A 25,632-nucleotide genomic window follows, 5' to 3' on the forward strand; every position below is an offset into this window, starting at 1 on the left:
AACGTAGTGTTTATTTGGACATTCTCTCAATTATTCCACCACGCCACTTGTAGTCAGCCTTGTCTCTGTGTTTGTTCATCTTTTGTCTGTGTCAACTTCATTTGTCAGAGTCTCTGTCTCAGCGTTATATTTCCTGTTTTATTGTGATAGTCTTGTGTACTTTGTGTTCCTCAATCTTGTTGTTTCTTGATTTGTTCCACCCGTGTTTCCAAACTGAGTATTTGTTATTTAGACTATTTACACCTGACTTTCTGTATTTTTGTGGATTAAAGCAATAAAGTTTAAGTTTGTTTAAGTTAACTTCTTTTCACTGCAGTGTTTTGTTTGGGTTCACCTTTTGTCCAACACACAACGAATCCTGACACTGTTTGAATTCTTGTACTTTGACTGTCTGCTCTCCTGATAACTGATGATGGAGGAGAAGACATGAAAAACAAATCAGGCAACATGGCTGCCGAGTGGTTAGATTTGCTTTTAGCTGAACTTTGGTGGATCTTTATATTGTAGAAATATTTCTGGAAAGTAGGAATTAAAATATTCAAGAAAAAAACATGTGACACTGCCCATTACGAGAATTTATTACGAACACATTTTCTCACCTTTTCCTCTTGTAATGTCTCAGACTGAGATTGATATGGAAGTAGAATCAGATTTAGCTTCATGAAGATTGTTGCTGACTTCAATAAGATGGATTATGAGGACATTACGGAGCATGTGGGGGATGATCAGCAATGTATAAATGTGGATTGTTGCAACAGTAAAACATTACAGTTTGATTGGCAGAGTCACATGTGTTTACCATAAACATGTGTGTTTAACTCTGTACTCACTGAGTGTTGTTCACTGTGAGCTGGACTGTGTGTTTGTGGTCTGTGGTTAACTGAAGCTAACAGCTCTGCAGTCGTCCAGCATCCTGTTTCTGATAGAAAGAAAACACTTCAGCTGCAGGTGTTTCAACACAGAGCTGTTTATTTTAAACACAGGAAAGAACATGGAGACATCATTTGGAAACTCTGCACACAAACTATCAGTTCATTCAAAGTTAATGATGAATTACAACAAGAACTTATTCAAATATTTTTCATTATTTTACTTTATAAATACACCCTTTAGACTTTTCATATTAATTTCACACCAACATTTACATTTTTTTTCTCAAACCATATTCTGAATCTGCTGGAGGGTGGTTTGTCTAATAATAGTGTTCATGCTGTGAGAACATGGTTGATTTCTGGTCTGTGGTGAAGTGTCGAAAAGATGATGGCAACTTTGTGGTCGTCCACCTTGTTTTTCACAGAAACACTCACAAGTTCTTTGTGGTCACTTTGTGTTTGACAACAGAGATGTGAAGGTAAGAAAACTGTGAGAAGCTGCTGTGGTTTATTAAAATAATCTCTTCATGAAGTTGCATTAAAAATACAGCTGAAGACGTCAGTTATGAACAAACAAGGAGGCCCAGGTACAGCTGCTGAAGATATATTTATGGAGTTTTTCTTTTCACTGAAATAGACTCAAACTCAAGAATCACACGGGTCCTCAAAAACATCATTGTTATTTACACTTTGTTTGTGTTTCTTGTGGCAATAGTTTTGTTCTCACTTACACTTCTGCCACTGTTAACTGACTATGGATAAGCAGTGTAAATTGTACATTTTTCCTTACTGTAGTCCTCGAGGCCATGCAGAGTAAAAACCAATTAAAATGTATGATTTTTTTTTTCTAATAATATCAAGATAATTACCCATAAAGGAAATGAAGTTATTGTTAGTGTAATCTAAAATTCACATAAACTGTAGTTAACCCCTATGTTATAAAGTAAAAAATACAGTTGTGATGTTTCCTGAGTCTGCATCATTAGTCTACTTTACATATGGACACACATATCATGGCTTCTCCATTCAGGTGGTGCACTTTTCTTGGCCTAATCAGAATACTGCTGCCACCAGTTTCAGTCAAAACTGGTCAACACGTACAAGTACCTCGGGCTGTGGGTGACAACAAACTGGAGTGGTCATACAACATGTAGCACCTGAATAAAAAGGCCAAAGCAGACTGTATTCCCTCAGGAGACTGAAGTCTATGCTATATTTATGCTTATATTCATAATGTCTTGATTTTTATTCTTACTTCTTTTCTATGTAAATGTCTGTCTGTGTTTTGCTACTGGAAACTGAATTTCAGAGAGTTCTATCTAAACTGTAGTGACATAAAACTACTGTAACCAAAGGTGCTGAAGAGAATAAAGAATGAATGGAAATGAAGCTTGACATGTAAATAGTTTGTGTTTTTGTACTGAAACACTGTTAGCAGTGATGTGGTGTGCCTGTGTTATGTGATCATACCTGCACAATCTCGACCTTGCTCTCTGTTATTTGTGCAAAATGCTTAAGAACCTGTTGACATCAGTTATGCAACCATCTGTTCTTCAGCAAGAGCCTTAAAGAGGAGTTAGCCAGGATTTGAGTAGTGTTTTCAAGGACTTAGCTTATGGGTGACCAGGTTGTGCTTTTGTTTTGAAAACTGAAAAATTCAACTTATCACAGAATTGAAAAATGTTGTATTAGAGAAACTTTTTATTGCGGTCAATGTGCAGTTGCAGCCTGACAACGGCAAATGCAAAAATTAGCCTGGAACATATGAGGGGAAGTTCACAGACTTCATGACAAGTGACAAAACGAAACTGAAAATATACAAAAAAGAACTAATTGGGGGAAATGCTGGTTGCTAGCTGGAATTAATTTAGCTCTTTCGAGTGAAATTAATTTCACTCGAAAGAGCTACTGCTATTTCCGGTTGGTAAGCCAATATATAGAAAAAGTTGCATGAACATTAATTACGTGCAACTTTAATATATATATATATATATATATATATATATATATATATATATATATATATATATATATATATATATATATATAATCTCATTTACAAATGTTTTCCCTGCTATTCTCCAGTCACACTACAGTCCAGAAGGCAGTGATAAGTTGGCCGACCAACCCATAGAGACAGACAAAGAAGAAGAGGAGGAGGAGGGCTCAGTAAGAATTTTCAGTTAAATCGCTTCCTCATGTAGGACGGTCGGGGCAGCCTCACGAACAAAGATTAAACAATCCGAGATGGAGGCAGTGAATTTAACATTCATTAAGCTAAATCTTTTAATCTGTATTCCCACTGTGGTGTGTTTAGGACTTGCTAAATAATCCGTGCACAGAGCAGTGACCAAGCTGTATTAATGAAGAACCTGCAGAGGTGTTTTTACCAACAACAAAGGTAGTAGCATTGCATCGCTCTGCTGCTGATCAATGGATGGCTTTAGCTTGTAAAGAAGTAAAATAAAACTCCTTGACAGAGCTGTCGGATGGCGAGAGTACAGTCAAACCTCCGAGGCATTTAAACGCGTCACACCACGAATGTGGAAGTGTTTGTCAAAGCTTATTTCCTGTTACGACTGCGATGGCTGCTGAAAATTATCGACCGTTTTACTTGACTTTGCTGTTTGCTATCGTCTGTGTAGGTTACATTTAGTTGTTATAAGGTCAAACATGTTTTAAACCTGCTGTTTTTCATCCTGTTTGTAACAAAGGAAAGTAGCGTTTGGTTTAAGAGTGACTCAGTTACTGGCATCTCTGGCGGCACCTACAGATGCCACAACTTACAGCAGCTTTGTCAGTAATGCGTTAAAGAGTGATATTGAATTTAACTCAAGAGTAGGGCTGCAACGGTTCAACGAGTATTTCAAACAATTCAGTTATAATAAAATCATCCACACATAACTGTTAACTTGTTAATTATAAAGCAGGCTGACTGCAGCCGTCCTATTTTACAGGGCATGAGGTGTACATCAGATTAATCCCACTGCTTCACTGAGTGAATGGGTCAAATTTTCCCATGGGGATCAATAAAGTACACATTCTGTACGTGGGCCAGGAAAGCTCTGAGCTGCTGAGCTGATGATTTTAGGTTAGACAGTAATACTAATTAATGTCTACTTCATGATTGTGTCTTATTTTTAGCAGCACAAAAACTTTGCATCAAAGAACAGGGCAAACTTCAGGATGCTGATATGCTCGTTTCTCTTCACTGCAGCCACCACACTCTCCTTTAGGTGTCCAGACACACTCGCTAACTAACTGCACACACAACACACAGAACCACAAATAAACAAACTCAGAAAGGCGTCCAAGAAGACAGAGTAAATGTACATGTCTTGTATGTGTCTGGAGGCGGGTCAGTAAGCTGAGCCATGAACATCCTGGCTCATGTCCCAGGTTGGTTGAGGTGATGCAGGATGCAGTGCAGTCCCATACTGATGCATCCTCAGCTGAGTGGTTTGCTCAGTAGTGAACCTGCAGGGCGTCCAGCAGGGGCTCTCATGTCCTTCAGGTGGCTCAACATGAGTCTTTCAAAGGACGTCATGACCACAGACGTCAACGGGACAGGCCTGTAGTCATTTAATCCTGTTATGGTGGACTTCTTGAGACTAACAGATTACATTTTTACTACTGTTGTCATTTGCTGCCACCATCTCAGAGCTCTTTCTCTTTTCTGTGGGTGGTGCATGGCCATTTTTAATTCGTAGCTCACGAGATAGAGAGGCTCATTTACCAACTGGAAGGTCAGTGTATCGATCACTGGCTCCTGTAGTCTGCATGCCAAAGTATCCTTGGGCAAGTATTTTCTTCTCAGGATGCTGAACCCTGAGTTGTTCTTGATCAGAGTGTGAGAGTGTGCAAATCGTAAAAAACGCTTAGCCGTAGAAAAAAGTTATGACTGTGTGTGTGTGATGATCAGCTGAGGAGAAGGTTGTTATCTGAGTAACAGTCGTGTAGAAAGAAATATACTGTGTATGTATCAGATACACATCTGAATATCAGATAAAGACTAATTCTAAACTCTTGGTTAGTCTGAAGTTTGCTGACTGATAATTATGTGGTGATGTGACTCATGCATGTAATAGAGTAACACAGAAGTAATGTAACTAGTAATAATGACCCCAATACTTGTGTGATGGCAGCATGGGCCTGGGAGGGCTCTGATGAACTATTTGACAAAGAAGTGTAATGTGAGTGTCAGTGTGATGTGTTGTAGTTTCAGGAGTCAGTATACAGCTACAAAGCTTTTTGGCTACGTTCACACTGCAGGCAAAAGCTCATCAAATCCAACTTTTTTGACCCTATGCGACCCATATCCGATCATGGTATGACAGTGTGAACGGCACAAATCCAATATTTTCAAATCCGATCTGGGTCACTTTCGTATGTGGTACTGAATCCGATACATATCCAATGTTTTAGAAAGTGACTGCTGTGTGAACGGTCAGGTCGCTGACACAAAACATACGCCAATTATCAGCGCCGGAGAAGACATCGCGAACGCTTCCTGGGCATCCAGTGTAGATGTTAGTGAAACTGTTGGGAAGACAATGTGAACATTTTATTTGTACTGTATAATCTGCAGATTCTGACAGAAATCTGCAACTATCCTTTGAAGCACCGCTCCTCTCTAAAACAGCAATAAGGATCATTATTAGGCCATCTGTAAATAACAAATAACTTGGGAAACAAAGTCCGAGACAAGTCTTTATACTAAGGGCCATCAATCAAACAACACTGTTTGGTCTGGGTCTAAACAGAGCGCGTTGTGTGTGAATTGAAGAAAGGCATACACGAAGCTCTTCCTCCACAGCTCTTAATCTCTCTCTGTTTTTAGTTTTTATAGCAGCCATGTTCGAAAAGCTTTGCTCACGTATGTTGTGGAAAATGGGAGCAATGTCAAAATGGCTCTGTTTGCCATGGGGAACTCCTTGGCAGCAGTCAACCAAAAACTGTCCAAACTGTCCAAAGATAGATCAGCAAAGCTCAGCTTTAAACCACAGTCTTGTCTCAGTTCAGTTAGTTCCTCCTGCTCCTGCAAAGTCATATCCTTTCCGAAAACTGCTGCTGAGCTATATGAGTCCTTTACCCACTCAAGGCATTCAGTGGAACTGAGGGGAAATAAGTGGACAACTTCTCCTCAAGTGTTTTCAGATGTTTACCTATTATTTCACACAGTGTGGCAGTTTTGATATCTTGTGTTATATCGTGCTTGTGAGCAGGTTTTCATCTCCTCCTTGCATTCGTGTCTTCAGTTCATTCAAATGCTGAAATATATCTGCCATGTAAGCCAGCCTTGCACACCACTCATCACTTGCAAGCAGCTTTGCATCATTGTACCTCTCCTCGCTCAAAAACTCTTTGAGCTTTTCTCGCAGCTCATACACACAGGCCACTACTTTTCTCGCGTGATAACCATCAGACCTCCGTGTGGAGCAATGAGGCTGTATGCTCTGCTCCCGTTTCCTCGCACAGAGATGCAAATATGCGGCTTTTCAGAGGTCTTGACGAAGTTTACCATGCGCACGACATCATCCGACACAGGAGCTAGGAGCTGGTAAAGTCTTGGCAACGAGCGCCTCACGGTGCAGAAAACAGTGCATAACAATAACATCTGGGTGTATCACTTTCTCGAGCTCACCATTTTTGCTTTCTTTTGACTACCGCTCGTACTCGGCTCTCCTGGATTAGAATTTTGTCCAGGGCCCAGTTCTGAGTCTGCAGTTTTTCTTTTCAAATATTTATCCATCTTTGTTGTACATCTTACAGCTGCCATGTACCGCGCACATCACTAACTCTGTCTCAACTTAACAAGGTGATATTGCGTTCAACTGACATGAAAGAGTAATTACTCTTCCAGTCACTGCATTGAAAGCACAGATGCACAACTATGATTTTATTACTTGGAGTAATTATTAAATTGTATTTTTTGGAGCAACTAATTAAAATTAAATAACTTCCCACGGCACACCTGACAATCTCTCTCTCTTTTTCTGAAAACACACATTAAAATTTAGTCCCTTTAACTTCTTAATAAAACTGCTGTAATGAAGGTTCTGTAGAAATCAAGTTATAAATTTCCAGTGGGACAATGGGCCAAGGTTCCAGATCATTCATACACACTGTACTGTTTATAAAAAATTTAAAAAAAAAATTCTACTACCAATTTTATTTCGCCAAATCCGTTTATACATGTGTGTAGCTTCAAACTGAATTTGGCGATTGTAACAGATGTAGCAGAGCTATAAATAAAATCTACAGCAGATAAGCAAAATCAGAAAGCTGTGAAGCAGGATAAAAATCTACCACTGATCCTGTCCCAGCTCTTTCATGGTACCTCCTGTGCTTTTGCTTTATGTGCTCACTTTGTTTGAGATTAAATCTGAATTTCCAAGTTCCCCGCTGGAATTTGAAACTGGACTGCCATCTCCTCAAATCAGATTTCCAAGTTAAAAAGCCACACCTTCCCCGACTTAACACCATACAATGGGGGCAATAAATGTGAACAACAGTAAAAGTGTAAAACCTTTAATCTACCCTGCCACTGGTGTGTTTTGTTACCCATAGAGCGTTTTATTAGCTATACAGAGAGCAGAAATCGGTATTGTGCTGGCAGGCGCTCTACACTGTAAAATGTAATATTGTGTTTAATTAAAAATATTAAATAGGCTGAACTCAATTTTTATCAATTTGTTATTAGAACTCAATTTAAATAAGTTACCAGTACTTTTTATGCAAAAATGCTGATAAACTCGATTAATTTGAGTTGTCCTAACTTAGAAAAACTAAGTAAGCTGGAAGTTTTGCTTCTCAGGGCGGAAGGATGAAAGATGTGTTTTGAAAATGCCACGTGACTACCATCCTCCTCCCTCCCGGATCAGTCCGCATATTCATGGCGCCAGCATTTGTTATGGAATATATTGAGCAAACCTGGAGATATTATTGTTGTCATTGCTGTGGATCTTTACTGACTTGGTGAGTAAATGTTTACTCTTATTCAAACTGATTTTGTGGCTTCTCTTAGTTTAGCACCAGGTTTATAATCTTGCTAGCTAGTTAGTGTTAGCCTAGCGTTGCTGCTGCCGCTGTGCTCATGTTACTTAAAAATTAACACCACAGCCTTAAAAACCTTACATAAAACTATGTCGGTGAATTTTTTTGTTGATTGTTTGAAATAAATAAGTGAGATAAGAGCCCAGACAAAATTCTTTGGGAGGTGCAGCCGTTAGGGGTGGGGTGGGTGTGGGGGGTGGATAACGGAGCTCTCCGAAAACGTGGAAGCACTTTTGCAAATATGTGATATTTTGATAAATCAAGTAGATATTTGAGCATTACTCAGCTACATTCTCGCCTGAAAATATCTTAAAAGGTTATTTTGTGACCCAGAAAGGGTAGTCTGGGGAAAAGGAGGATCGCATTTGTCGGCCATGGTTGTCGGAGCCTGTGCGCACTTGTAAGCGCGGCAATGGCGGAGGAGCACTGCTGAAAAACGTATTACTTTTTCTGGGTCACAAAATAAACTTTTAAGATATTTTCAGGCGAGAATGTAGCTGTGTGAATTTCAAATATCTGCTCGATCTATCAAGACATCACATATTTGCAAAAATGCTCCGACGTTTTCATGCTTTGTGGCAGCTTTAGAACATCTGTGGCATCTATTAATGTCAAATCTAGCCTTTATTTAACAACATAAGCAAACTCTATGTTACAATGATTGCATAGCCATTAAGGATCAAATCAGTTTCTGAAAAATGTTCTGTTTTTTCTCCCTCTGCTTGCTTCTTACTGTCTTTGAGGCCGATCAGGACCAGCACTCCTGTTGTTGGACAGGAAGACATCAACTCAGTGGTAAGTATTTTGGTTTTCCAATATATTAGCAACTGTCAGTGACATTTATATTAATCAGGCTGAACTTTAATCATACTTTAGATCAGCCTGTTTTACTTATTGTTTTGTTTGTGCTTTGGTTTGGGGAAGTTGTTTCTTTACTGATCTTTTCCTGTCTGTTATTAGACTTGAGATATGACTGCACTGTGCTGTTGCTGTGACTCCAGTTAATTCTACAAGACATGCTGTGTAAGTAAACAAACAACAACAGTTTGGTCTGCATTTCTTGAAAGTTCACATCCCCCAAACTTAGTTTAGAGGGTCTACACTGTATATAGTGAAGTCTGCAAGTTTTCTAACAGCAAAATTTGTTTTGTGCCCAAATCATTTTGCACATCATTAGAATGAAAGTTATTGCCCATGTTTGCATAGCCCTTTTTAAAATGATGCTTTCATGACAATATTGTGTGTTGCGTGGTGGTCACGGCTATCCAGACTGACAATTGGGACATTGGGTCACCTCTCCGGCGGGGAGGGAGCCTGAGATTGTCTAAATTGGAGTCTGTTTTATACCAAATGCAGAAAAAAATGTTTTAAGAAAGCAATTAAGTTCATGTTCCAAAAAATATGATTGTTTGCTTGCAGGACACCAGGAGAGATGAGTCCTCCGTCACAGATGGTGTGGTCAGTGAAGATGGTCACCTGCAGGTTCAAGCTCATTGCATCTCCAACCCACATCCACTGCCACTGTACTTAAGGGAAGTTAAAGACTTTCTTCTGCACCTACATTTGGATCACCTCGATCCATGACAGTCATTCAGGCAGTAATGCCTGGACTGGAAACAAGCCATCCTTAAAATATTACAACATTCCAGCTCCTGTGTTGGAATGAAAAACGAATGTGTTGTTTAAATTAGAGACTGCACTTGTGACAGAACAATAAATATTTTATGTTGATTATATAAGTAATGTAAGTACAAAACAAACTTGTGGTAGACCTAAACTTATTTTCAGAATAATTACATCTGAGACTTTGTTTCATTGTAAGATTATAACAGTGATGGCAATATAATTTTTATTCAGCAGAACAGTGTCCAGTATGTTGGCTGTTGTACTTTGTTGTGTTTGAAAATAAAACTTGTGCTCATTTTAACATCATTACAAAAAGTGTTGTTAATTATTTTTAGTCATAATCAGGTTACCACAAATTGTTTTTTCATTTAGTTGAACTTGAAATGTTTGTCAGTAGGTTAACAATTAGTATTGTCAGAAAGTCAGAAATATCAAGTTATTCTTAATACTACAGACTTGCAATGTATAAGTTGTCCTAACAGTCATCCTAAGTAAGCTTTACTTAGTTTTTTTGAGGCAATGAGTTTCCATAATTTTTTTGAGTTCTGGGAACTAACACGGCTGTGTACATTTTGAGTACAGTGTACTCAAAATGAGTAAGTTGCCCTAACTTGGTCATCTTACGTAAACTTGATCCAATTTTTTTGAGTTCTGGGAACAAATGAGCTTGTACAGAGTACTCAAAATAAATACGTTGTCCTAACTTAGTCATTTTTAGCTAAGCTTTACTCAATTTTTTTGAGGCAACGAGTTTCCATAATTTTTTTGAGTTCTGGGAACTAATTAGATTTTACAGTGTAGACTCAAATACAGTTCAGGGTTACATCGATCAGTATTATGGGTATGTGCAAGTATATACGGATGCTTCAAAGAATCCAGCTAGTCAAGTGGGGATGGCAGTAGTAATTCCAGACTTCATGGTAGAAATTGGGAAGAGGATAAATGATGGATTTTCTGGCTCTTTTACAGGAGAAATGATAGCAATTCTATTAGCGGTACAGTGGGTGGAAGATTTGAGGCCATTTAAAACAATTAGTACAATTACCACTATGTGCTCTACAAGTGGAATCAGGAGAAATGCCACTGCATTTTCGAAGGCAACAGCTGATGGTTAATTATTGGATAAATTTAAAAGGTCATTTGAAAGTGTTAGGGACTTGTTGGGAAACAGGAAAAAGTTTTTAAAAATAGTTTGGGTGGATTGGGGATGATAGGGCGAGAACTTTCAAAGTGTATGACAAAGACTTCAGTCAGACAGTGTTGTGGCCTTTACGACCCATATGGACATTGAAATACATTAAAGTAGACAGATCATTAACAGAAGAGGAAATTGACCACAGAAATTTTGCAAAAATTTTATAACAGACTGGAGAGCAAATACAGTGACTTTTTACAGGTGTATACAGATGGGTCAAAAGATCCTAAGACTGAAGCAACTAGTGTGCAGTGGTAGTTCCGGAGTTAAGTATCAAGATTGCAAAAAGAACGTCAAATCGTTTGGGTGTATATGCAGTTGAGTTGTATGCCATTCTGTTGGCTCTGGAATGGGTGGAAGACAGCAGCATCTCAAAAGTACTGATATGTAGTGATTCATTGTCAGCATTATTAAGTATTGAACAAGGAAACACAACTACCCATCAGCAGATTTTTTATGACATTCTTTTTGCTCATCATAGACTGTCTGACCAAAATAAACATGTGGTAATAATGTGGACTCCGGCTCATGTGGGTATTCTGGGTAATGAAAGCGCAGATAGGTTGGCCAGAGCAGCTGTCAAAAGAGTCGACATAGATGTACAGATACCATTGTCAAAATCTGAAGGGAAAAGTATAGTTTGGGCAGAAAGTAAGAACTTCTGGCAAATGGCATGGGATAATGAAACAAAAGGGAGACATTTATATAGGGTGCAAAACACAATAGAAGCTAAGAGGAGTAGAGGATTAAAGAGACAGGAGGAGGTTGTTATCAGTAGAATACAAACAGGCCACTGTTTTTAAATGGTACTCTTTTTAAGATAGGGAAACATCCGACTGGTGGAAGTCATGGTGAAGGGAAAGGGGTGGTTTTTCGTTTTTTGAGGAATACTGGTCTCATCAAGAGGATCTGAGGACTCCGGAGTGACGGAAAATTAAAAGCCAGGAGATGGCAGTAATGCAACAATTTTGGATGCGAGCTACCGTTAAACTTGAAAGAAGAAGAAGAAGAAGAAGAAGCAGAAGAAATGACTGATGGAACAGCTGCGCCACTCTACTGTTTAATGTTTGTCAGTGTCTTCGCGTTTGTCTCTGCAGGTGAGATTTAACTTTTAGAAACCAAACTGTAGTGATGGGTAGATGAGGCCTCCTGAGGCGTTTCAGCACATTCCCCAAACTGTATCGATACTGTGTCGACACAGTGTTGCTGTTTTGCTCCATACTGACACCTGCTGGACTTTAAATATCATTGCAGGCAACTTACTTGAGACTCACAACAGACACCGATTCAATGACCTAGTTATATTATACTTTTATACTTGTATACACTGTAAGGTATTGTACTTTCCATGGAATCATTTTATATGTTTTACATTGCAAATATTGTAGAAAGCTTTAAAATATATTGTGAATTACATTAAGTGAAAATTAAATGAAAGTATTGTGAATATAATATTATCCATTTAAATGTAATTGACTCAGTTTATTGTACATTTCTATTCAGAAAAAATAAGTTTATCCAATATTTTTGCATTCAGTCTATTGTGGGTTTTTTTTTTTTGTTTGTTTTTTTGACACCATTTCCCCAGCTTTGGAAAACACACGCTTACAGGCACAGATGAAGCTGGGGTACACAAAAACTGTAAAGTCAGATGGAAAAGGTTCAGATAAGATGTCTTCCTATTCCCCCAGTACATTAAAGGGTCCTCTGATCTTGGAATGTTTCTCTCCGACACTCTCCACAATACTAAGGAGTTGGCAGTCCTTTATAATAAAATTCAGGACTGCCTGGCCCAGAACAGAGTTCAGGCTGTTTGATTTCAAAATAATAAAACACATATAAATACAAAAAGAAAATGTGATGATAAAGCTGTTCAGTGTCTATATAGGTCTACTTGTGTTCATTCTCGGTGTCTTTGTCTCCTCATTTTCATGTTTGGCTCTGTAATGCCTAAACACTGAGGAGGTGCTTTTGTTTGTGTAAGAAAGCTCCGCAGAGCAGATGCGACATTTAACCTGCAAAAAATGAAATAAATAATTTACACTGCAGGTCACATTGCTGTTTTTCCTATTCTGATAGATTACACTGAAACAAAGACAGACAAACTATTTGCGGTTAAAAGATCAAAATGAACCCACACAGCAGAAACATCTCTTTTTCTTTCGAGCTCCATTTTGTTATGGAGAGAGATTTTTTTTTTATTTTTTTTTATCTTTGCGAGAGTAATTTTGTGTTTTGGGGTTTTGGTTGCGACTCATTCTGTTGACAGATGCGGTACCTTTTAAACACAGTTTGGCGCGTTGGCAATGAGCGATACAGCGGCTGTATCAATCACGTGACTTTTTCTTAAAGCGACGCACGCACCGATACAGGCTTCACTCTGTGAGCTTGATACATGCGTCGGTGCGTCAGTGTTGCAGGACCCATCACTACCAAACTGTTATTTCCTCTGAGATGAAGAGGATTAAAAAGTATCGCCCTGTTTGTTTGTTTGTTTGTTTGGTTGGTAGTAGTGCTGGGCGATATGACGATATATATCGTGTGGACGATAGAAAAGTGTCTATCGTGCCATTTTTTTTCTATCGTTTCTAACCCGAATTTTATAAATTATTACATAAAATATATCATTAACCCTTTACAGCCGGTCGGAGCAGGCACACTCCGTTTTCCCTAACTATTTTTAAATCCCTGTAGAACTGGAACCACGTAAGGTAGCGCAATAATGGTTTTTTTTTGCATATGAAACCGTAGGAGTTGTACTTACATCTTATTCCATTAGTTTGCCCTAGGTCACGGTTTTCTTCCACATATAGCTTTGCAAAAATTGCATAAAAAGCACTTCCAGCAACAAAAACATAATATTCCAGACTTGCAGCAACAAAAACATAATATTCCAGACTTGCAGCAACAAAAACATAATATTCCAGAAACAGGCTTTGCCGATCCGATCAGCTGTTCATAACACTTCCTAGTTGGAATATAAGTCAGCGCGAACTATCGCATGTCCGCCATTACCTGTCCGAAACCGGAAGTGACGTCATTTCGCGGAAGATGTAGTTTTTTAAGCTTCAAAGCTTATGTTGGTGTTTTTAAAAGTCATGTTTGACTTTATGCTCTTCTGTATCGTTTCTGGGATGCTTAGAAGTCAAATTACACTGTTGGAAATAGTTTATTTTGATGCACATACTGTGTTTTTGCAAATTTGCATTTATTTATTTTCATCTTTCCTGTAGTATATAAAAATTTGTGTATCTCAAAAATAAAACTATGAAGACACTCAAAATAAATTTCTCGTGGTTGGAAACTATTTTGTCCAACTTTTTTGTATTTACAGTTTTGAGGGATAAGCCTCTTAAATTTCTCTAACTAGAAAATGTAAAAATGTATGTAAAAAAAAAAAAAAGAAAAAAAAAGATTTTCAATTTTTGGTAGTTTATTGCACTTTTTTGCAATTTATGTAGTTACTATGGACTTAATGCATACATATTATTAAAATTTGGGCTATAACAGTTGTATTGATGTATAGCAACTTGAAATGCTCCCACAAATGGCACTACAGCATGTAAAATGTAAAGATAAGCTCTGGCGGACTTGGTTCTATGGTAGATCTTAAAGGGTTAAATAGCCTGTGCAAATATATTAGTGTTGTCTTCTCACTATACATACTCTTAACAAGAGAAAATAAAGTATAAAAAAAATGATATTTTTCGCAAAGAAACTCCATCTTGTGGTTTTGCGACATGGTGCTGCTTTACGTGCACCCGGATTTGCGACATGCTTTACGGTAACTCAAAACAAAGACTGCACCCTCTCCACTCGCTGTTTACAGACTGCATACTTTCCAGATGACCACAGGTCAGGTGGTATATCGTGATATATATCGTTATCGTGATATAAAATAATTCATATCGTGATAAATATTTTTTCCATATCGCCCAGCACTAGTTGGTAGTGCATGATATAAACCAGGTTTAGGTGGAGTTTATTTTCGTTATGCTGACTTTTTACAGTCAGTTACAATAACTTGTACTGCGTACTAGCTGGCATGATGGAGTTTCTATACAGCTGGGCGGGTGCTATGATTTTACTCAGAGTAAACTTTATTTTATTTATAAGGTTAGTTAGTAGAGTTGCCAACCGTCCCGTAAAAAACGGAATCGTCCGTATTGAGAGAAAATATTATGCAATTCGTATTGAACGCCGTTTGTCCCGTACTTCAGCTACAATGAAAAAGACACAAAGCTGGAGTTATTCTGTGTCTTTGCTGCACAGCTGCCTCTTCTTCTCTCATTCTCTCCCCCTCCCTCTCCTGTTTCTACTTTAATCATGAAACTGATCAATGATCAGCTGATCGGCTTTTCTCTCTTGTTTGTTTATCGCCCATTTTGCGCCAGAAAGAGGAAACCAGCGGATGTCGCGCTAAACAACAGCAGCACGTTTAAGCTTGATCAGCTGTTGTTAGAATTTATTTAATATTAATTTCTAATATCAGTATCTAGTATCTGCCTCTCATTCTCTCTCCCTCTCAATGAGTATTGACTTCACTTTTTCCGAACACATCTATTCCGGTACCCCGACTCTCTGTGTACTTGCCTTGTACCACTACAGACGTAGTATAACCCCTATTTCTATTCATGTAAAACTGACACAGTCAACATCAAATTTACCAGAAATCTAGCTCAAATGTGAGATGAAATTACATATGAAAAGAAATAATCTCCACATTATGTGGCACATTCAGTATAGTCCACTCAGCACATCTCGTGTTTTTGTTTTTGCTTAACACAAGCTTTCTGAAGCCAGTCTTTTCTTCAACAGACCCTCATCATCAGCATGATGAATATGTTTTTTTATATTATCCAGTAAGTATTATGTTTCTATGTTGTCTAATGTAAAGTATGTATGTCTAATGTTCTGTGATGAACACAAAAGCAGTGTTTTTGTGTGTATGTGTGTGTGTGGCTTCTCAATCTAATTGACTCCGGTAGAAGTGAACAGTTGTACTTTGACCCTTAACCTCTGTGCTCTGTGTTTGTTCCTCGTTCAGACCAGAAAAACATCACAGCTGAGTCTGGACAGGACGTCACTCTGCCATGTCAAACTCCAAACAACAAGATTGTAGCCATAGAGTGGAGCAAAGACCTTTGGAACCTCCTTTATTACCAGATTGGTCAGTTTGATCCAGACAACCAGAATCCAGCTTATAAGAACCGGGTGGATCTGAAGGACAGACAGATGAAGGATGGAGAGGTGTCTTTGATTCTGAAGAATGTGACCATTAATGACACTGGAGCATACAAATGTTATGTTGCATGGGGAGAACCAAACCAAGCGGCCTGGTTGAACCTCACCTGCACCATAAACCTCAGTGTCGTTGATCCTCCAGGTGAGTGAGTAGAGTTGAGTGTGTGTGTGATCAGAGGTGAAGCTGCTTCCTGGTTGTTGATGTTTGTTTCTAAAGATGTTGTTGATGAGACTTTGTAGAAAGCAGCTGGTCTGAGTGATGTGATCAGAGTGCAGTAGATAATGTCTGACAGCAGTTTGAAGAGGAAATGGATTCTGTTCTGTTCTTCACTCATCACCTACCTGACAGCTGACACCTCACACCTGTTTCTCACCTGCAGCTCAGACAGGAGGAGACACAGAGGATGGAGGGAAATAGAGGACATAATGGACTGTTTGCAAGTCTGTCTGTTTGTTGTTTTGGTGACCTGCAGGAAACATAAAGAACAATCAGATCAGAATTCAAATCAGCCTCTTGTGATTCATCCGTAAGTCAAGTACAAATGAGGCAGTGAGTTAAGTCCTCAATAACAGTAGTTACTACAGTGTTATTACAGCAGCATCAGCTGTTTCCTCTATGAAAAGTTATGCAAGTTTTGTTGCTTTAACATTTATAAAGCTGTTCAGATACTGTTCATTTATTTTATTTAGCTTTTCAATTAACTTCATTTTCTAACTGTTAATAAAGTTTTACTTGTATTAATATCTAATGTTTACTAATTCTTTTTTTAATACTATAACTTTTTTTTTATTATTTGATGTTTTCTGACATGTTGAATCAGTGACTGTGTTCAACACCATCTATTTAGTATGTGAGCATTTTCAGGCTCATTTCCAGTGAGTTTAGACTCAGGTGAAGAATAAAGATGCCTGACATGATGACCTCAGGCTCAGACCCTTATGTTGTGCTTGTGGCTTCATTAAGCGATGACCTCCAACACTCGATGATGTAGAAGTGAAGTCCAGTACTCTTGACTGTGACAGAGTGACACCCACGCTTCACCAGACATTTCCACCATGTGGAGTTCAGCTGATCCACGCTTAAATAGAATAGAATAGAATAATCCTTTAATTGTCCCACAAGTAGAAATTTGGTTGTAACAGCAGCCAGAAAGACACATATACAAAGATGAAGATGGTATTTTGTGGGAATAACTGATCTCACATTTAAATCTAAAAAGGTTTTTTAAATAAGTTACTGAAACTGTATTTCAGCAGCTTCCTCTGACTCCACACTTGATTTTCGACATACACATCCAAACAGGTGTGCTGCAGTATTTTCTGTCAATAAAATGACTTTGCCATAGAAATCAGTGCAGTGTGAGGCGTCACCGTCACAAACAGAATTAGTCATGTCATCATTCTTTCAGAATATAATAGTAACTGAGCAGGGGCGGTTCTACAGGGGTGGTGTGTGCCACCCTAAAGTAATAGCTTGTCACCCTGTTTTGCATGTAACAGTGTTATTTATTAAAATAAGATAGCATTAATACTTTGAGCCTAGCTACAGTTAACATTGAATAAATTATATTAATATAATTATCAAATACAAAACATGTCAAACATTTGTGCTGGTAAAAGTGTTGTTTGTACTGATTTGGTTTTAAAGATATTAATAAAAGTTTAAAGGTCAAAGGTCAACCATTAGTGTTAGTGATAACTGTTTTACATCAGTTTGTTTGATTGTGGGGTGGGGGGGCGTTTTCCTCTTGTGGTGGAAAAACTGTTTTTTACACCGGCACAAATAATTTGTGTGGCATCTTAGAAATAAAGGATTCTTTTGGAACTTTTAGAACTCTATTCTCAACAAATAATTCTAAAAGATTCTTCACACAAGAGAACGTCCTCATTTTTTGTAGGTTAGGGTTCAGTATTTATTTAATTTTTTCTACTTTATTTATTTATTGTAATGCAATCCTTAAACTACGAGAGTTGCATAGAGTGTTTGTGTTTTGTAATTTTTTAATAAAGATTTATTTATTTTCTTAAAAGATACATAAGTCCACTCTAGACACTGCAATCGCGCATTACTGGGCAAGTCTACAAGGACATCCTACAATACCACCATGGGTACTCCCTGATGCAGTCGTGGATTTCACACTGTTGAACAAACAAACAAGGATATGGGTTTTATCTCGCATGCACGTGCAGCAGAGGACAGGAAACAATAGAACATGTTTTATTGCATTGTCAAAAATATGATGCTGAAAGAAGTCAGTTGATCAAAAAGCTTGGCGATATGGAAGTGAAACTGGACGTGAAAGTTATCAGGCTATATTTTGGTTTTTAATGTAGACTCATTTGTTTGGGAGGATTTTTTTTTTTTTTTTTTTTTTTTGCCATTTCAGTCCACACTCCACACCAGTTGGTGGCGGTAATGCTTTTATTTTAATTTTGCTGTTTCCGCTCTCAGACATGCGGGAGCATGTCAGAGAGCGGGCATTTTTGAATGGTCATGGCTCATGCTGCGGTTTACGTCTGCGTTTGTCTTCTGCTGTCTGCAGCTTCAGGTGAGCTTCAGCTATCACAGAGTGTTTTCACACTAGCGGCGTCAATTGAACTTCGCTTCTTTTACCTCCACGATGGGGTCGCTTGTGCAGATCGCACTCAGGTGCAGGTTTTAGCTGAATAACTTTCCGTGAATGAAGAATGAATGAAGGGTCCGAACACATGGACTTGGATCGACTAGTGTTTTCTTTGCTCCGACCACATAGATCCTGATGTCTTCTGAAAACTGCAGTAGCATAGGCACACTTAAAATTTCTGTCTAGATTTCCTTTGCAACCCAGTGTGCATGCTTGTCACCATTTAGCATACACTGACCTTTGGCTCATTTTGAACCGATTTTTCAGTCGTGCGACCGTTTGGGTGATCGGCCCTAGTTTCGTGTCGTGCATCTTGTAGTATACGTGGAGTAACGAGAAGCGATTAACGCCTCACGACCAGCTAGGGTTGCCAACCGTCCCTTAAAAAACGGAATCGTCCCGTATTTAGAAACAAAAGTACACGTCCCGTATTGAGCTAATAAGGGACGCACTTTGTCCCGTAATACAGTGAGAAGTAGTCTATAACTTTTAATGGAATTAACGCTTTGTTTGAAAACATAATTCCCAGCCCCTCTCCTGCTTTGTGACCAATGAGCTGACAGCACACTTATGACAATTCAGATTACCGCTTATCTCATTGGTCGAGGAAAGGTCGCTTGCGGAGAAAATACCGGAAGACAACAGATGACCACAACAAGAAGCATGGCCAACAGGGAAACAAACGCCGACACTGCGGTGCAAGTCTCGGACGACAGTACACCCAAAGCTGGGCATACACTGCTATTTTTCAGTGTTGTTATTGCTGCTCAAACTGTACGATTGACTCACAGAGGTTATAAGTTCATGGGTCACGATGCAGGGTCTCACTATACCGCTCGATGCTCTGATGCGACCTGAGTGCTCACACTGTGCCTCCATAAAATGAAGGTTATAACAGAAATGCTGTCGTTTTCTCTCCCTCTCTGTCTTTCACTCACACAGACACGCACACCACCACCATCAACTTTGCTAAATTGCTAATGAAAAACATTGATCAGGCAGCTGTGATTGAGCAGCAATCCAACTATTTTCACGGTTGTTGTGGTCCTGATAATTTTGTGAGGTCACATCGAAAAGGCTCGGATGAGCTTTCCAAAGTTCTACAAGTTGTGCCTCCATCGCTTGTGTCCAGATCACACGCTGCACAGCTGTGCTGCTCCGTCTTTTTCACCGACGTTTATGTGTTTGCGCGTAAGCAGTGTGCGTGGCTGCGGTGACACCCTCACGAGCGATTGATGATCGGGAGCTGGTCGTGAGGTGTTAATCGCTTCTCGTTACCCCACGTATACTACACGACGCACGATGAAGGCCAAAATCGGGCAGATCACCAAAAACATCGCACAGTGTAAGCCCAGCATTAGAGCAGCAATGTGTGTTCCCCTCAGAGAAAGAAAAAAGGCTGCAAAAGTACAGGGAGGAATGGGAAAAAGAAAACACCAGGCTGGAAAAGTGCACGATAACAACTATAAAGCGCACTGCACTGTGTGCCGGCGCACTTTTTCCATAGGCATGGTTCTAATGGTGGGCACATGAAGAACATGAGGGGCGTGAAAGCTCGAGGAACCCTTAACCAATTTTTTCCCCACCAGGCCACGGCAGAAGCAGATATGGTATGTAAACACTGGTTTGTTTTTTTAAACCCTCTGGTTAAGGTTGATATGGGCATGTGCAGTGAATATCAGCGCTATGTGGCCAGAAGAGTGATAATATAATTTATTTTGTGTAATAAACGACTGCAAGGATAGATGATTACAACAAATAGATGACTAATACATAAAAGTAATACATAGATGAATAATGATGATGAGTTATGATGCGTAATCATGGGAACGGCATTACAAACGGCAGCAGCTGATTAGCATTAGAAAAGCTGAAATAATACCTCAACTGAAGCCAATTGTACTAAAAGCACTATATGTGCACTGTTACAAGAATGTTTTTCGTTCTATTGTTTTCTATAAATTTATATAATTTTAAGTTCAGCAGGACAGAGTTCTTTTAAAGAAAGATTTACTTATATTCTCAAAAGTTAAGCATGACAGGCTTCTGTTCAAGAAAGAGACCTGTTTTATTGTGTTAATGTTGTCATTTTGGGCTAAAAATAAATGGCTAAATGATCATTTGTTTCCCATGTGTTCATATCACAAAGAATATGCATCTACTTTAATCAACTTCAAGTCAAATGGTTAAAAAAATAATTTCACACACAAAAAAAGAGCTACAAAATTCACCACACTGGGAAGGGTGAAGACAACTGGGTCGCCTGGCCCTGGCCACGAGGTGTCCCTTATTTATTTTTCAGGGAGTTGGCAACCCTACGACCAGCTCCCGATCATTAATCGCTTACACTTCATGTAAATCATTATTTTATGAGTTAAACTACATTAGAAAATACAATGTATCACCTGATCAGAGCTGATAGTTATCAAGTTTGTGATATAGACAGATGATATAGACAGATTTACCATGTGCTGTAGAGTTAAATAGTTACACTTTGACCTTTAACCTCTCTGCTCTGTGTTGTTTCCTCCTTCAGGGCAGAAAAAAACCACAGCTGACTCTGGACAGGACGTCACTCTGACATGTCGAGCTCCAAACAACAACATCTTAACGGTAGAGTGGAGCAGAGCTGACCTGGAGCCAAAATATGTTTATGTGCACCGGGATGGGCGTTTTGATCCAGAAAACCAGCACACATCTTTTAAGAACCGGGTGGATCTGCAGGACAGACAGATGCAGGATGGAGACGTGTCTTTGATTCTGAAGGATGTCATGATTAATGACACTGGAACATACGAGTGTCGTGTCGTCCAGAAAGGGACAAGCAACAAGAACAGTGATCCTGTCTGCATAGTCACACTGAGTGTTGATCCTCCAGGTGAGTCACTTCAATACCTGGCGGCCTGCATGGCTCTGCTCAGTTCTACTAACTCACTCGACCACAGGACATCTAAACACACCACGGCAGAGCAAAGTTCGCATGACGTCTGAATTATGCTTTACCGTGAAATCTGTATTGTAAACTGGTATGCAACTCCCAAAAACGAAAAACAAAAGCCCCAGAATTGTATTGTTTTCTGTTGCTTATGAAACATCAGGACACAGTCATGTGGTAATTAACACCTAATCCACCAGTGCAAGCAAAACTACCAGCCGTGACATCGGACACTTGCGTAGGTTTTCCTGCAGAAGTGGAGATCTGGGATGATGGGACGAGAGTTGGCACCACCATATCTATTTTCTGATTAACAGGAGCAACGTCCTGAACTTAGAGAGAAACAAGCTAAAGTATTGATCCAATCGATTCAATACCAATAACCAATGCTGTCTCAACACAATCAACATTTGGATCAATCTGCCCACCACTGGTCAGGTTAATCATTTCTAGTGTGTGTAATGTATACAATGTAGAATAATAATACGTTTATTCATGTCCATTTATTTATTCAGTAACTAATATTCATGACCTGTTCCTACTTAAAGTTTATGTCATCAGAGTACCCCTATCTGATAACTAATCGATAATTTTACTGTATGACAACCTTCTTAAAGTTTGAAGAGTCATGTGATCCATAAAATGCCCGCCCCCTTTTTTTTGTTTTAATGTGAGCATGCTCAGAGCCTGAAGCAGAAAGTCCTTCTTATCAGAGACATTTAACTGTCATCATGATACCTTTTTTTTTCAAACTGGTGTCTGAAATTCATTTTTTATTCTAATTCAAAGAAAGCTTTTACTGTTTTTAAACTAATGCAGAGATAGCCTGTCTGTGCAGAGCTTTGTTTTGTGCACCTACCTGACAGCTGACACCTCACACCTGTTTCTCACCTGCAGGTCAGCCAAGAGGACTTACGAAAGATGGATGTGGTGGACTGCAAGCTGGTCTATCAGTTCCTGCTGTGCTTCTTGTTGCTGCTGCTGTTGTTTTTTGATCCACAGAGAACATGAAGTGATCACAACGTCAGGATTCAGCTTCTCAGTGAACGGCAGCATGTTTGAAATGTATCAGAGTCTCATGTTTTTGTTCTCAGTGTTGTCATGAAATGTGGAAGAAAAACATAACCAGAGAATGGACAAATTAATAATCCCAAAAGTTGATTCTGTTCATCTGGACGTTTTCAGTAGGAGAAACGTTTGGTCATCCAATCTTATAAATAGTACATTTGCATAATGACTGAAACTAGCACCACCATAGTTTCAGTCATTATGCAAATGTACTATTTATAACATGATAAAGCAGTGCTGAAAGAAAAGCAGGCCTTCGTCCATTATTTTGTAAACAACAGAGATGAGGTCCGTTTTTTGTTTGTTTGTTTTTTTATATATATATAAGTGCTTTCTACCTAACATACATGCACATTCATACTCTAATGGATACATCAGAGAGCAACTCGGAGTTTGCCACGCACACTGAACCACAAGGGGTGAGAGATGTTTTCCATAATAGACATCAGCTTGGATAATGTCCTCCTCTCACCTGTTGAGAGTTTAAGGGACAACTAACCTTTTTTATTGATATTTAAACTTCTGTAATACTAAAACCTGTGTGCTGTATTGTGACTGAATGCATTTGTAGCTCACTAAATATGCCATGCTGATAGCACCGACCAGCCTCTGTGATTATGCTGGATGGTTTTTAACACATATTGTGCTGTATTGTCAGTAAAGGTAATGGGGACCATGAGCATGACAGCTTGACAAAACTGGATTAAATGTATGTTTTTGAACTTTGTGAAGGTTTGTCCCTGTGAATATTAGCAGTTTGGTTAAGCCAACAAGAAATTATAATTTTTAATGTACCTCTGAGGTAATGTGCAGAAAACTAATTTGTATCTTGATAAATATAGCATTTTATTGCATTTGTGTTTCATACCCAAAGATCTTTCAACCAAAAAATAAAAAGGCCCAGCCATTCTGAGCACCTTTAAGGGTGCCAGGTACACACCAAGTGCATTTGAGAAGGGGCTGTAATGGGCATACAATGTCCATTTTACATTAGAGACTGCTGACCAGATGATGAAATATTTATTTAATAGTTATTGCCAACTTGATCAAATTAAAGAAGACAGGAAAAAGGACACTAGAAGAGAGCCAGAGATAATATAAAGCACCATGTATTATGTGGGGATTTTTTATGTTATGTAAACTTGACTTGTTGGTGAATAAACATTTCAATCTCTGCAACTAATCTCTGCCTCAAGTCTCTTACTTGAATTCAGCCATTACTGCCCATGCTAACAAGTAGTGTTCAGAAGCTGGGGCTTGTGCCTCACTAAAAGGTTTAGGATGACCAGTAGGAGGAGCCAAATAATGGGGTGAGTGGCTCTGCTTGTACAGAGCCGCTCAGGTCTGCCTCAAGGCTTCTCCTTGAATCCAGTCACTACTAGAAAGACAAAATTTAGATGTCCTATTTATTTTAAATTGAAATCATTCATAGTTTTCATCAACACATTCTTCTAAATGTTTCAGTGTCAGATGACTTTTAATTTCAAATCAACACAGGAAAAACATTGATTTTAGTGTAGACACTACTCCTGAAACAGTTTACATAATTTGTAGTTTTTTCTGCTTATTAAAGAATAAAATTAGTCTTCATTTGTAAAGTGACTGAATATACTGTGATGCTGAAAAGCTACCTGCACCAGTGACCTTTAAGATGGAATGTTTAAGAGACATCATGAATTGATAAAGACACCTTAAATCTCAGTTGCTGCTCATTACCTTTCATGGTGTTGTGTTAATCAGCACTCTGGACTCTGAAAGAAATTATTTCTTTTTTTACCAGAAAGTAGATTTTTTCTTCCTCCAGATGCTTTTATTTCTTTCCAGTGGGAAGAATGTTTCATTACTCATTTAAGTGACTTGTTTATTATCAGATCAGTCATTAAAATCTGCATGTTAATGATCATGAAACGGACCTGGCCAATTATTAGTCAGTGCCAGTTACAGTCATCATATAAATGTCCAGCTTGAAAGGTTGTGGGGGTGTACTCTGTGGAGAGTAACCGAGTGTGAAAGGTGAGTGATGTGGTTCCAACTTTATTTTCCCGACTTTCAAGAGGAAATGACAGGCAGGTAAAAATTGTGAGCTGTTTTGATTCCAAAGATTAGATTTCAGAGAGTTGTGCAAAGATTACCAGCGTCTGGGGAATGAATTGCAGGTGAGCAAAGTGGTGGCTTGATGACAGAAACTATAGAGAAAATTAGCATTGGTAAGTAGAACGCATAAACAAGAATACATGAAGCAATGAGGCCTGGTTACCACCATGAGGTAGCTGGTGGTAGCTAGCTTAAATACAGCCTTGCTGACTGTTGTTGATGGATATTAGGTTAGTAGGGCAAGGTGAGGAAGCAGGGTTCTGTCCGGAAGGCGGACAAAGTTGAACATAGAAAGCCAGTGGAGAAACACCAGACACTCACACTCACTCACTCAGATCCTAACAGTTTCATGGTCAGCTCGAAAAACAGGACCTTATTCTCTGCCTTGGACCACATGACAATGTCTGGCTTGAGAGTAATTATCAATACCTCTCTCTGGAAGGCCAGTTGTTTCCTGAGGTCTGCCAACATCTGCCACTCTTTGCCTGGTGTGAAAATACTCATCCATTTCAGAGGAGGTTGACTCGTGCTACAAGGCTTCAAAAATCCTGCTTGCGTATGATTGGCTGCTTCTGGCATACAGCTCTCCAGGATCTCAGCCAGATTTGTCAGCATTTGATCATGGTACCACCTGAAACAGGTCTGGATTGTGGTGTCCTCCAGATGTCTGCCTAGGTGATATACCTATTAATAGTATCATCCCATCTTGTCCAGGCTCCTTGGTTGCCCTGAGATATAACCTTAACATGGAAGCAGTCCAGGCCCGTCTGGTTATCCCATCCTCCACCATAGCCTACTGCTTTCTCGTGGTGGTTTTAGACCAGAACGTTGGTCCTAAGCCCAGGGCAGTGGTTGTGACTGGTTTAAATGGCCCTAACAAGTCTTGGGTGGATGACTGGATGTGTAAAGTGCTTTGGG

The 25,632-nt window shown here is 39.0% G+C and overlaps 1 protein-coding gene across 1 annotated transcript in view; it reads left to right on the forward strand.

Annotated features, from left to right (window-relative positions):
* Window positions 1–11,776: 11,776 nt before the first annotated feature.
* Window positions 11,777–25,632, forward strand: part of LOC134623883 (CD226 antigen-like) — an 83,685-nt gene continuing 69,829 nt past the window's right edge. Inside the window, exons 1-3 of the mRNA XM_063468892.1 lie at window positions 11,777–11,846; window positions 15,797–15,864; window positions 21,219–21,495. Coding sequence (XP_063324962.1) covers window positions 11,777–11,846; window positions 15,797–15,864; window positions 21,219–21,495 — 415 coding nt within the window. The remainder of the gene's footprint in view (window positions 11,847–15,796; window positions 15,865–21,218; window positions 21,496–25,632) is intronic.

The sequence above is a fragment of the Pelmatolapia mariae genome, linkage group LG3_W, assembly GCF_036321145.2.
Source record: "Pelmatolapia mariae isolate MD_Pm_ZW linkage group LG3_W, Pm_UMD_F_2, whole genome shotgun sequence".
In the NCBI taxonomy this organism is placed as follows: domain Eukaryota; kingdom Metazoa; phylum Chordata; class Actinopteri; order Cichliformes; family Cichlidae; genus Pelmatolapia; species Pelmatolapia mariae.